This window comes from Caloenas nicobarica, chromosome 12, assembly GCF_036013445.1.
Source record: "Caloenas nicobarica isolate bCalNic1 chromosome 12, bCalNic1.hap1, whole genome shotgun sequence".
Lineage (NCBI taxonomy): Eukaryota > Metazoa > Chordata > Aves > Columbiformes > Columbidae > Caloenas > Caloenas nicobarica.
Genome location: NC_088256.1, coordinates 12,729,141 through 12,744,009, shown reverse-complemented (window position 1 = coordinate 12,744,009; position 14,869 = coordinate 12,729,141). Strand labels below are relative to the sequence as shown.

Here is a 14,869-nt window from a genome sequence, read left to right as displayed (position 1 = left end):
TATCTAAGACTTAGAGCCTGAAAATTTATACTGTAAATGTAGAAAAGGCAACTTGAACCTTACTTGGTTGAATTTGGGGCGACTACAGCAAGGGTAAAGGTGTTCCGCTTACATGTAGCTAGGTATGATCAACAAATTCTGGAAGCTATACATTTCATCAAGTCTATTGATGATCTGCCTTTGAGGACTTTTTCTTTGGTTACATTATTGGTTGACTTTCAGGTTTACAGTTTTTCCAGCAAAAAAAAGATTGAATTAAAAGGTCTCTGATATGTGTTGTGGAGGTACATGTTGATATGTATGCATGTTCTATGATTATATTGTAACTAAGATGATTTAAAATAATGGGAGAAAAAATTGTAAGGCATAATCTTATATTAAACTGGCTGACATGTTCATTTTTAAAGTGAGGTACCAAGAAAACTGTTTCAAAAGTTTTTGCTGAACAGGACATCAAAACATCCCTTTTCATATTTGTGTGATTCCTATGTTAAGCTTGATTGCATAGGTAGCATGTTGTACTTTTATTCTGCTGTATATAATACATATCTCTACAGTTTGAGTGGGCTGTAGGAAAAAAAATGCTATGTGGAACTGCCTTGAAAAGAAAATGATGAATGTCGCATCTGTTATTTATTTTTTATGTAACGTAATTAGCACAGGTGGATGGAAGTGTTTTAAGAGATAAGACTTGGATCAGATGCCAATGTATATTTTCCTCCAACAAGGAATTAGAGTTGAAAACTGGTTTACTGGAGCAAGTAGTTAAGGAGAAAACACTTGGTTTATTTGTTAAAGAATCAGTATTTTGGGAATGAAAATAATGATATTCTAAAGAAATGGAATTAAGCAGGCCCAATGTGATCTATATATTGCATGCACATTCTTGGCAATGCTAGGTTAACAACTGAACCTGATGATCTTAAAGGTCTTTTACAACCTAAACGATTCAATGATTTCCATGTAACTAAAGAAGAAGTACAAAACCCTTTAATGGTCAATAGCTGCTTCAGGTTTTTCACATCGCTATGAAACAAAGGTTCTTTTAATTAATTGCACTTCATTTCACAAGCTGCCTTTCATTATCTTGAAAAAATATATCTGTATCTAATATTTCTTTATTATTGTTTTGTTTCAGTTGATGGTTGCATTGACTGGTCAGTGGATCTCAAGACATACATGGCTTTGGCAGGTGAACCAGTCCGAGTGAAATGTGCCCTTTTCTACAGCTATATCAGAACTAATTATAGCATGGCCCAAAGCACAGGTCTTAGGCTTATGTGGTACAAAAACAAAGGAGATTTAGAAGAACCCATTATATTTTCTGAAGTTAGGATGAGCAAGGATGAAGATTCAATTTGGTTTCATTCGGTTGAGTTGCAAGACAGTGGTTTCTACACGTGTGTTCTAAGGTGGGTATTGTGTTAAAGTCTAACTATAAGAATGTAGATTGTCTTGGTTAAAAAAATATTTAAATTTAGCTTTCAGGATTAAGATATTATTCCAGTTAATATATACTCATTATTTTTATTCTCATAATTATATATGCTACATAATGCTTTGTCTCAAAATTAGTTTCCCTAGTAATTATGGTTACCTCTTCCAATAGCTATAATTGAACATGTGCTTTCACTTAATTAAGTCCAACATTTGCAAATTCTCAATTTGCCATAAACCTTCAGAACTGGATGCTTCTTAAATCATTAAGTATTTTGCCAAAGTAATGCTGTTTTTCAAATCCTCTAAGTTATTCAAGAGTTAGACACCGTTTGGGGTTAGGCCATGGAGAGTTACAGTTCTGTCTGGTTTGGATGAAATGTTTATTTTGATATACAATTATGATTTGTCATAAATTTATGCAGACCTTGTTTGGTAAGGCACTTAAATTAGTGTCTCACAATTATTTTGGAACTGTTGGATGAGTCTTAAATTAAGCATGTGCTAGAGCTCGTGATTTCCATCATGTGGATGTTGATGTCAGCTCTGTGCCTAAAATGAGAAGATAAAAAAGAGGGACTCTCTAAGAATAGATGAATAAGGGTCCCTTAAATGATCCAGTTTTGAATTTAAAACAGTTTACAGACACTTCATATGATTCAGTTTTAAACTGTTTGGTTTAAGATAATCAAGTTTGCTTCCTCCTTGTCTGCTGTTCCATACTGAAATTGTACACAACTTTGACGAATTTAATGTTGAATATTTGCAGCAAAATAACAGCGCTGTTCAGAGCCCAGAATTTGTTTTCTCACTACCTCTGTTAAGTCTTGCTGCCTTGGCTCAGCTGCCTCAGTCCATTTTAATCCTGAAGAACTGAAATCAAAGATTGTGCTGTGGTACATAGTGGTTTATACTGGGAACCAATGTCCAGTTTAAATATCAGATGCATCTGCCAAACTCACTATTAAGTTGCAACCTTTGGAGTTGATTGTTCTTTTATTAGCTGCTCTGTCACAGGTTTGATGTAATGTGAACTCTGTGATTTTTTAAATGTTTTGTGTTTACATGGTTCAAGGGAGCTGTACTTTTTCCATGAGAAGTCACTGTTGTGATAATCAACTTAATAATTTAATACTTGGGAAATATTAATGCGAATACTTTGTGAACAAAGGAGAATTGATCTTGGATCAAATTCTGGGACATACTTTTCCCGGTAAATTTCAAAACTCTTTGCTCATTTACATGGCAAAGTAATTTTGGTAATAAATAGGCAAGTTCTTAAATAATTCATGCATTCTCCTCATTTTCAGATAAAAACTATATGGCATGCTTCTTGCAAGGCATTACACAGCAACAAGATCTTCCTTGTTGGTTATGCAGTTTTCCTGCTTTGGCTATAACTTTCTTATATAATATGGATATTTTTGCCTTTCTCAGATTTGTTGGAGTGCAGAATATTATATATAATGGTTACAGATAAGAGATTGTATTTCTTTCTTTACTGAATTAATTTTTCTTCCAAAAATTTGGTAATATATGCTTGCTGTTATTGTTTATGAAAGCATAGGTGGCTTCAAATAGCTGAGGAAACAGCAATAGTAATTTAATTTCATTAAAATTGGGCTAGATGTAATGTTTGGAAATATGACCACACTTTTGTGGTAGACTATTCACAATATTAAGCGTGTCATTTCAGCTTAATTAATCCATTTTTTGGAGGGCGATAAACAGCTGTTTGTGTTTCAGTCACTAACCAGGATCGCCTGCTTTGTGAGAATTAAGACGTCATGAATGACAGCAGCAATTCTAGAATAAGATTTTATTTTCTAGAAATATTAAGAATTTATGTTACAAATGCTTTATTTTGTAGACTGAATGAGTAGAGAAAATGTAATGCAGTGGAAATGAGGAGGTGACTGTGTCCATCAGTGTGCAACACTGGGTTTAGGGTTACATGCACAACTGAGTCTTTTGGTTTGGTAGCTGAATGAAAAAAATGAAGAGGAAAGTGCTTTTGGCTTTAAGATAAATGTAAAACTTTTGTAGTTTTTCTTGACAAAGAAGTTTTCATTTAGGTCTGTAAATGCAATTCAAAACTGAATTGGTGTCTTTCTAGCCACTCGCCAACAGCATGGGAAGCTGAGGTGCAATTCCCTGTGCTGCTTGAAGGGTGGAAACCCACATTTGCATGTCCTGGTGGCCAGTGTGCGTTGCGGTCAACCACTTCAAGTCTCTTGCCTTAGAACTATTCTTTCTGAAGTACATGTTCATCTGTGCAGAAGGTTGCGTGGGGGTAAGATGCTTGGATGTGGTGCTAAGGCTCAGTGGGGACAAGAGGTCCTTGTCCCAGAAGAAGTTCGTGGCTTGAAAGGACAGGCACACGCTTGAGCTGGGAAGATCTTCTCTAATAGAAGGGAGATGAACACCAAGGGTTTTAGCGAGTCGTCCATGAAGGTTGTTACAGGCAATAGTGAGAGCTATGCTAATTGACCCTCCTCTGACTTGTCACTTTTTTCCCCAGTCACAATGAGAAAACCGTGTGGGGAAAATGGCAATTGCACTTTTCACTCATTTCACTGAATTTCCTATTTGTTGAAAAGCTTCTTCACAATTCTAAAAAAAAAAAAAAAAAGCCCTGTTTTTCCAGAAGCTGCATTTTCTGGTTGCTCCTGGGTGCTTGTAGGATCAAGATGTGAGTATCTTTGAAGCCATTGGAAGGAATTTTTCAGAAGCTGCTTCAAAAGAGTAGATATGAGCAGGTGAAGGATAGGCTGATGTGACAGTGATTTGGAGATGGGTAAAAATTAAATATGTCAGTGAAGTCTGTCTTATACGGAATTGTCATTTCAATAATCATGTCTGTTTTGTAAATGAACCTGTAATACCAAATATAATTAAGGAATATTAGAGTAGCATTAATGAAAAAGATTGCTTCTCCAGGCTAAAGAGGTCTGATACCATAATTCAAGTATTGCCTCTCCTTTATTAACCAGTTAGACATTGTTACATAGGCAGGTGTGGGCATGTGTGTATAATAGGAAATGATTTTTGCTTTAAAACTTCTCTTTTCTCACAATACATTTTGACATTGAGCTGACGCTTGGATGCAAACCAAAGGGTGGTATTTTTCTCCAGTGTTAAGCATGGCCGTTACATGTTTAGGAGTCCTGATTCTGCAGGGGCTTTTAAAAGAGGGCAGAGTTGAGCTGTGTCAGCTAATCCCTGTGAATCCCATGCATCTGCTTTGTTCTCAGGTGCCTTTTCTGTGCCAAATCAGGGATATTACAACAGCAAGATCCAGTGACATTCAAAAGGGATCCTGACTAATGGATAGATGTGTGTTTCATTACAATTCCCAGATAAATGCTGGAACATTTGTGTTGTGACTTTACTGCCCAATATGGAAACGCTGCATTTGGGAAGCCTCTGCAGTTACAGTCCCTGGATATGCCATTAATCTTCTAGCACCCACCAATGCTACTTTCAGATAAAGCTGTCAGCATTTCTGTTACAGAGGGTTGGTGTTCTGGGATTTTCACATCAGCACTCTGGATCGAAGCATCTTCACTGAAGGATTCAGAGGTGACGACACCAAAACCAAACATGGAAACTAAAATAGATCTAAGCGCATAGGGTGGCCCTAAAGTTCTGAGTACATAAAACAGTAATTTGCCAGATTATGTGCTGCCTTTGCTCTCTGAACAAATACACTGTTTTTTCTGTGTTAAAAGCCTCTGTTTTTTAAAGAGGGAACAAGAACTGGGCCTACTTAGATCTTCTTAAACTGGTGAAAGAAGATGAGCTAAGGAAGAAATCTCAGCAAAGTTTAGCTGCACCTTTGCCATCAGCAAGGGGCTACTCCTGGAGCCCTTCCTTCCAACTCGGACCAGCTCTGAAATAAACTGAAGTACTGAATAAATGTTTTATGAGCAAGATCAGTAAAACATTAGTGCATATTTGCTGTTAGTTAACTGTTGATGAAATAAAATAACTCAATTTCCATAATGTGAACCAGGAGGTAGAAAGTCTGGGCTTTGAAGGGGGTGCAGGGAAAGCAGGAGGTGGACGATTGTTGTCTCCAGACTGGCTGACGGAGCTAAACCTCGATTTTTGTGCAGGATGCAGAATAACAAGGGAGTGAGGACCTTGAATGCCTATGAGAAAATAAGCCTGCAGATCTTTAATACCAGCATTTGATGCCAGAGAACTGCCAACAAATCAGGTTAGGAAAACGGCATGTCCTTTTTCCCTTTCTCTCTCTCTATCTGCACAGTTCTTAATGTAGAGCAGCATTGCTATGGACATGAACAGAAGAATCCAGCCTTTGCAGAAATATTGAGATATTACTTTCTGAGCAGTAATAAAATAGACTGATAGTAGATTTTAAGCCTTCAGGCTTCTGAATGTCTGTGAAGCGCATGACCAGCAAATCAAAATCAGATTTAGACAACCTGGAGGGGCTGTCAGTAAAACTTCATTTGCAGCATAACCTTTGTGCTCTTGCTTCAGTGGGTGTTAGGAGGAGCTGAGGAACTTGTTTCAAATGCCTACAACCTGGATACTGCAGTATGCACCTATCATCCCAGGAAAAGTTGCACCACTTTCTGAGCAATGAAAGTCTGGCTTCTAAGCAAGAGGAAGGAGGAGTTTTTTTCGGGTCCGAACAGGAAAGTTGGACTAAATCATGATGTGAAAATGTGTAGGGATAAGGTCACTTTCTCTGCAGCCATCTCTCATGGTTCTTACAGTATGTTTTAATACAGTTATTCATTTTGTTGGTGGCAGTATCTTCTCATTATAGAATGTTTTGTGTTCAGGTGCTTTGGCTTTATTCAGTGCTCAACAGTTCATGACAAAGGTAATTTTTGGATGTCACATCCCTTTGAATGCGGTGTTGTAATTCCACTTTAGTCACAGAACACCTCCTTCCATGTGTTTCACATGCAAGTGCTTTTTTATCACATAGGCTTACTCTGTAAAGATCCAAAGATGATACTTCCTAGTGGTCCAGTGTCCTTAACCATCAGATGGCTAGGAGGAGCACATCTAAGTAGCTGATGGATTACGCATCTTGTAGTTACCTCTCAGACTTCCATGGCTGTACTGTCTCAGGCATGTCTGTACAAGCCAGCTAAATTTCACATGTATGTGCATGGATTCAGCATGGCATAGTCTTCTCAGGCTCTGTATGATACTAACATTAAATGTCACCATTAAAAGTGTGTGACATTTCCCATATTAAAAGTGACTGATTCTATGTAAACAAAATCCTTGTGATATATGGTATTCAATACCTGAATACAGCGTTAGAGTGGATACAATATAAAGTTAGTATGATTCATGACAAAATAAAATTTAACTTGCTGAGATATAATGTTTTGGCATTATCAAAATACAAGCGAAAGTAGAATCAGAATGCTTCTCCTTTTCTGTCTAAAATTGTGTAAAAACTGACAGTGCCCCTGCAAATCATTTTGATGACATTGTCTTTATTGAGAGAAATCAGTTCTACATGTTCTTTTGACACTTGTAGAAGAACAAAGATTTGTTTCTTTTCGCCAGTGATATGTGTATTTCCACTTACCCTCCTTGTCTAAAGCTTTAGAAGAGAAAATATTCATTTTCTGTCTTTCTGAAAGCCAGTCTTTACTGTTGATGAAAAGCTGCAGGAAGTCAGGGCTTCAAGCAGAAGTGCCCATGTTGCTCTGTGCTTGGAGAGCATCCAGCAACTTCCCTGTTGCAGTAGCACTCACAAGAATGAGAATATTGTGTATCCTTCAGGTTTCCTCATAATAAAATCTCAGCTTTTGATACCTTTAAAATGACTGGCATTACCTCCTAGTCCCAACAGGCTGCTGTCGTGAAAGCTCCATGTGCTGCAGTGCATCAGTAACATTTCAGCTTACTGTCACTGGTTGCTCATGAAAGAAATACCTTCTCCGGTGGGCTTCAAACCTTGCCTTGTGGAGAGAAAGGATACAAAGTTGAGCGACTGCTTCCTCATGAAGTCAGCTTTGCATGCAGGAGACTATTGCCGAGATGTTCAGCCCTTCTCAGCCATCTCCTCTCCAACATGTCAGGGAGTTTTCATTTCCCTTCTGTTCTACAGTTAACAATGAGGAGAATGTGCTTACCCAGGTACCACTCCTGTTCAAACCCACATCAAGCCAGCTATAACTAGAACACACCAGTAGACAATGTTGTGTGTGTCCTGTGAGTGGACAGACAAAGGGAAAGCTTCCTGAAGAAATCCATCTCACCCAAAGTACAAGATGACAGAACCATAGGGAGTTTAAGTGGCATTTGGAAAGTCATCCTAGAGGGTAATTTCTTCTTTTCTGGAAAATATTTAAGGGAAGACACAGCCATGTGGACTCTGCTGCAGTACTCAAACAGCTCTTATTGTGAATTGGCTTAAGGACATTTACTTCAAGATTCTTCATGATTGCATTCGTTGTATACCTGATGAGATAATAACTGATCCACTGTTTTGCATGCTCAGTTACCCGTATACAAACTGAGGGGGGCTTGACTTTCCTCCTTGCATCTACAAAGAGGACTTACATGCATGAAGATGGATGTGCTCCACAAGTTTTGTTCCTGGAGGCAACAACATCAGAGAGGTTTAGCAATGCAGACAAGTCTGGTGTGTATCCTGAATGCAACATTTGTTTTGCCTGCTAGATGTCTAGTAAAAAAAAGCATAGGGGGCTAGATACACTAATTCACCCACTGTGTGGGTTGGAAGAAATAAAGGCGAAAGTGTTCCGTGCTCTCAGAAATGGGGCATTGCAAATACAAAATTAATGGAAGGGGATTTCTTAATACTTTCTTGGGAGCAGTTGTCCCTATTCCTCAGATTTATGTCATTTGTAATGGGCCTCTTCTGTAAGACAGTATAATTTAGCAGTAACACCCAGAGTTCTAATGGAAAATTATTAGGAAATGAATGAAAAAGGCTTAGTCATTTGCAGTAGCAAACTTCAGGGCAACTTGCTGCCTTGTAATTCTTAAGAACAAGGAAGAAATTTTCCCTGAGAGCAAACACAGCCAATTACAGGATTTCTTCTGCTGGTACAGGATGTGCTGAATCTGGTAGAGACCAGATAGTTCATGAACTTAGGTGTGATATGCTGAGATAATGTGGTGTTCTTTCAGCTTCTACATTTCTTCTGTATTCTGTATTATATTTTCATATAGTTATTTCTAATAACTAACATTTTTGAAGATTTTTAAAAAAACACCACTACCAACAAGAAAACAACAAAACCAAGGAACGCTGTTGACCTGTGTGATTCAACCTAAATGCTGGGAGAGTTTCTCTCTGTGCCTGAGTAGTCCCTGTTGGAATGACTGACTGCTGACTTGTTTGTTTTTCGATTGCTTCAGTCATGATGCAGAGGTCAGCAGGCCCAGTGCATCTGTGTGTGAAGACAACCAGAAAAGAAATCGCTCCTCCTGACCCTTAACCGTGTGCAAAATCAGGCTGGCTGCCACTATCCTCAGAGAGACTTAACGTGGTGTTAGAGATTATCACTGAATTTTCAAATCATGGCCTTGCTCTTACTGGCTGAATCACTGACTGTACTAAGCACATCCTGACAATTTTTTGTGTCACGTTTCCCTCTTAATAAGGATGTTACCTGAAGTCCAGCTTTAGAGCTAAGCTTTGGTGAGAGACCCAACTGTGAGAAACTCTACTCAACTGCTAGATCTGAACATCTTTTCTTCTCTGCCCCTCTATCCAGGAAACCTGAAAATTGCCTAAACAGAACTAAACTCACAGAGGGGAGTATAGGTCTGGCTTTTAAGTCCCTCTGGTGTGAACTGTATTCCTGATGGTTAACTCAAGGAGACATACCTGAATATCTGTGTTTCAAGCTGTCATTAATGTGAACCTCTTGAAATTACCTTTCAGTGACTTTGCACAAAAGTTGTTTCTTTTGAATAGTGATGGTATGACTTTTCTTCATTGTAAAACATGGACCTCTGGGACATCTAGTTTGTTTTCATCAAGCTCAAATTGTCGTCTTGTTTCTAGTGAGTCTTGTGTAGTGACTGAATCTTAGGAGAAAAGAAGTACAAAAAGAATAAAAAATCTTAAAGAGCGATGAGTTAGCTTAGCACAAATCCTTTTCCTACTTGAAGGGAATGAGGCCTTGAATGGTACTTCTCTCTGGATTCACAATACAGGCCTCTGTTGGACGAAAGGAAGAAGAGATAATGCATGAACATCAGATTTGTAACATCATACTGTTTTAGCACTTCGCTTTCTGAGATTATACTTCCATTATGTTGTTTTCTTTTACTAGTAGGATGTTAAAAACCAGTCAGAAATAAGAGGCAACATGTGATTAGGTTTTCTCCATATCATGCATAGGAATTGGTATTAGAATTACAGTAATTACAGCGTGGAGCAAGCAAAATAAAAGACAGGAATGTCTGGAGTTGTGCCAAGGCCAGGTACCACACACACATGCTGCAGAATCACTGCACCTCTTGGCTTGTGGTTCATGGAGCAGCTACAACATTGCTGGCTGGCTGTTGAATTATTCCTCTTCGGGCATTGCTCACTCATGTGAAAAATTGATACGAAGAAAAAAATCCCAAAACTCTGAAGGATCTGTGATTTATAGCCTCTGAGAGTGATTTACACCATAAATGGGAATTTGATCTTTTCCAGACAGTGATCTAAACATGTAGCAATTCTGGTCACCAAGAAATAAGTTAGCACTTGAATGAAGCCTCGGAAGAGTACGTACTAATCTATTTTTTCTTAGGAAAGATGTTTTGTGTGATTTGAAAAAAAACCCAATAATAATAACTCATTTTTTAAGCAGATCACCAAACCATGACCTCACTGATCTGAGCAAAACAAGCTCAGATACCAGTGAAGCTGCTTGGTAACTATGATGTGAAGTGTGAAATTTAGACAGGAATAAATTTATAAAATTCTTATGAAGAGAGAGAAAAACAATCAAATGCTCAATTAAGCCTGAAAGCTGATAACAAAGCATATTCTTGTAGCAGCTGGAAGTGGATCTGGTAGTGCTTTAATTGTTGTGGACCTTCAGATGGACAAAGGAGGATAGTGGTGCAGTTATTGCTGCTATTGCTTTAACTCAGAACAAGCAAAGGTGAATGTAAGGGTTAGCCTAGACAGTCCTGCAATCAGTATTTCAGTGAGCCAATGAAAACGTCATTAAAACAGCCAGAGTGTTTAGGTACATTGGAAGAGATCTGAGTCTGAGCAGTGCTGTTCTCTGAGTGCTGCTTTGATAAAAACACTTCCCAGCTTTGGGATGTACCACCATAGTCTTAGTTCTAAGACTAGAGTCTTAGAACTTTATTGTAATAAAAACCCCAACACTTAATGAAAAATGAACCTACAAGAAAAAAAAAAGGCAAATCCTCTTGTATAAATATGCAGTTCAAATTTAGGGACTTTTTTGGTCTAGAAGATGTAAAATACTCAGCCACTTTGCTGCCTGCCTCCTCTTTATAAGAAAATTGATAAACGGGGGGGAAGGTTCTGTGCATACTAGAGACAAAATTGTTTTACTTTACCCTTAACAAACCACCCTCACTAGCAGAAACACAAATGTTGAAGCAAAAAGTTTTTTCCAAAGTTGTGAATATTTACTCTAATTTGAATTCAGCCTTAGGGCTGATGAATTGTCTTGAATCCAGAACAAGATGAAGAATAATTTAGGGATTGACACTTCAATTTCAAATGTCCTTCTTATCCATTTCTTTATATCCTTCTTTTTCCCTCTTGTCCTTGCTTCGAAGTCAAGCCAAACTCACAATTTTGCTCACTATTGTGATGAGACCTGTTAAACTCCCTTGGCTTTCCCTGTGGCTTCCTGCTGGATCCTGAGCTGGCTTCAGTTTGTGGTTCAGAGCCAGTTCCAGGTGCCCTGGGGACCACAAATGCCACCAGAACTAAGAAAGCTGTTTTGTGAACTCTGGCAAAGCTAAACCCTTCTTCACATTTCCAGTCCAGAGAGTAGGCCCAGTTTATAACTAGTGCCTTGAAACAGTGAATTACAAATGTCAGCTTCAGTGTGAAAACATAAGACCATTTTTTTCTTTGTACTGTGGAATGATTCTTTCTTTTCTTTCCTCTTCCCATTCCCCATATGACCACTGCTACAATCTATAGAAATGGAAACCATTGGAAATCGACTCCCCTGGAAAATGAATAGTTTGGAAACATTTCAGAAAAGACAAATTATTAAAATACTCATTTTCAGACTCACGGGCTTATTTCCTTTACATGTGGAAAGTGGTCTGTCTGTAGTCTGCCAGATTCATTTGGGTTCCAATGTTCTCTACTTATATTCAACTCTTCTTACCTGGCTTCACAATACTGAGATCACCACCTCAAGCCCTCCATCATCTTCCTCATCCACCTGGAAGACACTTCCTTTTTATTCCTTTCAGCCACTGATTCTGACAGCAAAACCCAGGTTACCAGATTTGCTATTGTTGTCTCTTGTTCTTTGTGTGTTCCAGCTGTCCTCATTAAATATGGTCATAGAACCTTTCCTGCCAGTCTGCAAAGTGCTGGGAGCACTGACCTCCCCCACCAAGCTCCATGACCATGTACTGAAAACAAAAGTGGATTCTCCTTTCTATAATTCATAGGCCATCTGTTCAGCTTTTAAAAGAAGAAAAGCAATAAATTTAGGATTCATGCTAGTCAGTCTCCACATCTTTACAAAAAAATATTTTAAAAGACCCTTAACATAAACAACTTAAATGCAGCTCATCAAGGAGAGCCGTTGTGGGCACAGAGGTCTTGAAAACAACTGGAAAGAACTGGGTCCCTCCCAGCATAGCAGCAACGTGGGCTTCCTGAGGGATCTCTGTAGGTGAGTTCCCATCACATCAGCACCCTGTGTGGTGGACAGCACCATAATATTATTGTCTGCTTACCCAAGTGGTAAAAACAATGCTGTAGTGACTCACGACTCCTTTGTGAGCCCCTTGCAGAGTTCTTCTGCAAGCTGTCACCTTCTAGAGAGCCCCTTCGTGCCCCAGGCCCCACAAGGGAAGACTGCACATTCCCGTGTGCCAGTGAAACCAAATGCACATTTTTCTGCAAATTACAGTTAGAATTACAAGGTTTTTTTCTGTGTAGGAAAATTGACTGGTTCATCTACTAATTCCTATGTGGAATGAACATGCTTAATTCTATGGCAGTCTTCTGGGTAAAACAAAGGCAATCTATCTTTTTAGGAAGCTCTTGTCTCACAGCATCTAAGCTGACAGAAAACTAGTAGCCAAGGGTATCTCCAAGAAAAAGTCAGCACAGACCTAGCACCTGCTCCAAGGCCTGAGTGATGAAGTCCGTACCGTCCTGGGAGCAGCTTGCTTAGCGCTGGGAGGAACGGCTCCTGTCTTCTACCAACTTCAGCTCCCAGACTTCTGCCTCAAAATTAAGAAAAACAGTGAGGCTGATCAAACTGCTGTTTCTTTTTGCACATGATTGAAATATAACTGTTACCCTGAACTGGCTAGGTTAAAGGAAAGCTGCTGCTTCATTCACTGGAATTCCTGCAGAAGTTACCCTTTTCTGAAATACGAGCAGTATAATACCAGCTAACGTGAGTGGCTGGTGAAGAAGTATTCATAAAGCTTTCAAGTCTGATGCTGTTAGCTTAGTGAGGGCTTTCTTCATCATGAGCCTGAATAGATTCGTTGTCTCCATCATGGAGTGTGAACAAAAGTGATAGTTTTCTCCAGGCACTTAGTTTTCTCAGTTCTACTCAATTCTAATTGTAAATAATGAAAAGAATACTACATTTTTAGGCTGTGGTTCCAGGAAGCTTTTTAAATAGCAGTAGCCTCCAGCGCTGTTCAAAATAAAATCTAAATAATGCAAGATTGTTAGCAGAAAACACAGCAGCATTAAATAACAGCAAGTATTGGACAACTATTCAAAGTCATTATTCTTGATTAGCCTGGATCACTATTACTGAATGCATGAGACCTTATTTGCACTCGAAAATACTTGTAGTCATCCAAGAAAGTTAAATAGTCATTACTGATTAATTACTGTTGATTATACTGAGTGGTTGTATCCATATTTTGTGGATTTTCAGTGCTGTATTAGGAAGCATTGAAACTTTCCAAATATGTTTTGTTTTCTTCCTACAAAAAAAGGTAACCCTTTTCAAAAGCAAGTAGGTTGGGAGGAAGTTGACTTGTATTTCCTAAATCATATAAATATTTCTGGAAAACACACCCAAAATGATGCATTTTTTTCAGTCCAGAGAACTTTTGTTTCTAGTAAAACAATGTTTTGGGTAGTTTGTGGGGTGAGAGTTTTCTATAGCCTCTCAACTGAGACACGTTGTGGCAGTGTGCAAAATGAGCCTTTCCACCCTGAGGTGAGGTGCAGAGAAAATATCCACCAATTTTATTACAAAAACGAATAGGCAGCATTTTGGAGAAAAGGGAGTAGGAAGTGGGGAGTCTGCGGTTCTGCTGAATATGTAACACTAACGATGCTGAAAATGGGAGGTTTCTGAAGATTGCCTGTCGATTTGCCTTGCAAGTATCTCTTTCTGCAAATACCTGCTCATTGCACACCTTTGACAAGAAGCCATTTGCACAGTGTTTTGTCAGCACTTGTTTAGCATGAATCTTAGTGCTGTGATGAAGTGTCCCTATAGACCTTTCTATTTTCTTCCTAACTACAGGCTCGCTTGACAGTGACATGTTCTTGAAACATTGCATAAGAAAAGATTTGTTATGGAGCATGTTGGATTTTTATTTAAAGAAAAAAAAATTAAAAGCATTGTCATGAGTGTAATTGGATGGAGCAAGCAGCCGGTATCAGTAGTGTCAGGGTTTGACTGGTGGGTCACTTTCCAGGTGCACAGGGCAGTTTTTGTCTGCCATGCCACCCTCTTGCCTCAGCTAAACCAGTTTGGAGCAGGGCTGAGATGGAAGGGGCGGTGGCAAAGTGGCAATATCTCCTGCAAGACCTCGCCACAACTGCCTTGGATGGGAGTCACTACCCAGCACATCGCTTTTCCTCTGGACTTTTTTTTGGTTGTGGCGCAGTCAATTAAAATGACAAAATGATGCGTGATGGGAGGAAGAGCCTCATTATGTTGTTGCTTGTACTTTGCAGTTTGCTTTTATAAAGGACTCTGTTTGCCATCACACTTAATGAAGGGCAGAAGCTGACAGTCTGGGTTGCAGCGATTATGTGCAAAGTGCAAATACTTCACAGTAACACCATGACGAGCACCAGTTTCGGGTTTTTTATTGTGTGTCTGATAACTCTGTTAAAGATGCAAGTCTGAAAGAATTTAATTTAATCCTGTTTTCATGATTATGAGTCACAGGAGCTGGGCTGATTTTGTTTATTCTACCTTGATATTAAGAAAAACTAGGTGTAGCTTGCAACCCACTT

The 14,869-nt window shown here is 38.9% G+C and overlaps 1 protein-coding gene across 1 annotated transcript in view; it reads left to right on the top strand.

Annotated features, from left to right (window-relative positions):
• The window catches only part of IL1RAPL2 (interleukin 1 receptor accessory protein like 2), a 384,032-nt gene that overhangs the window by 193,799 nt on the left and 175,364 nt on the right, over positions 1–14,869 (top strand). The window contains exon 3 of the mRNA XM_065643459.1: positions 1,139–1,412. Within this exon, the coding sequence (XP_065499531.1) occupies positions 1,139–1,412 (274 nt within the window). The remainder of the gene's footprint in view (positions 1–1,138; positions 1,413–14,869) is intronic.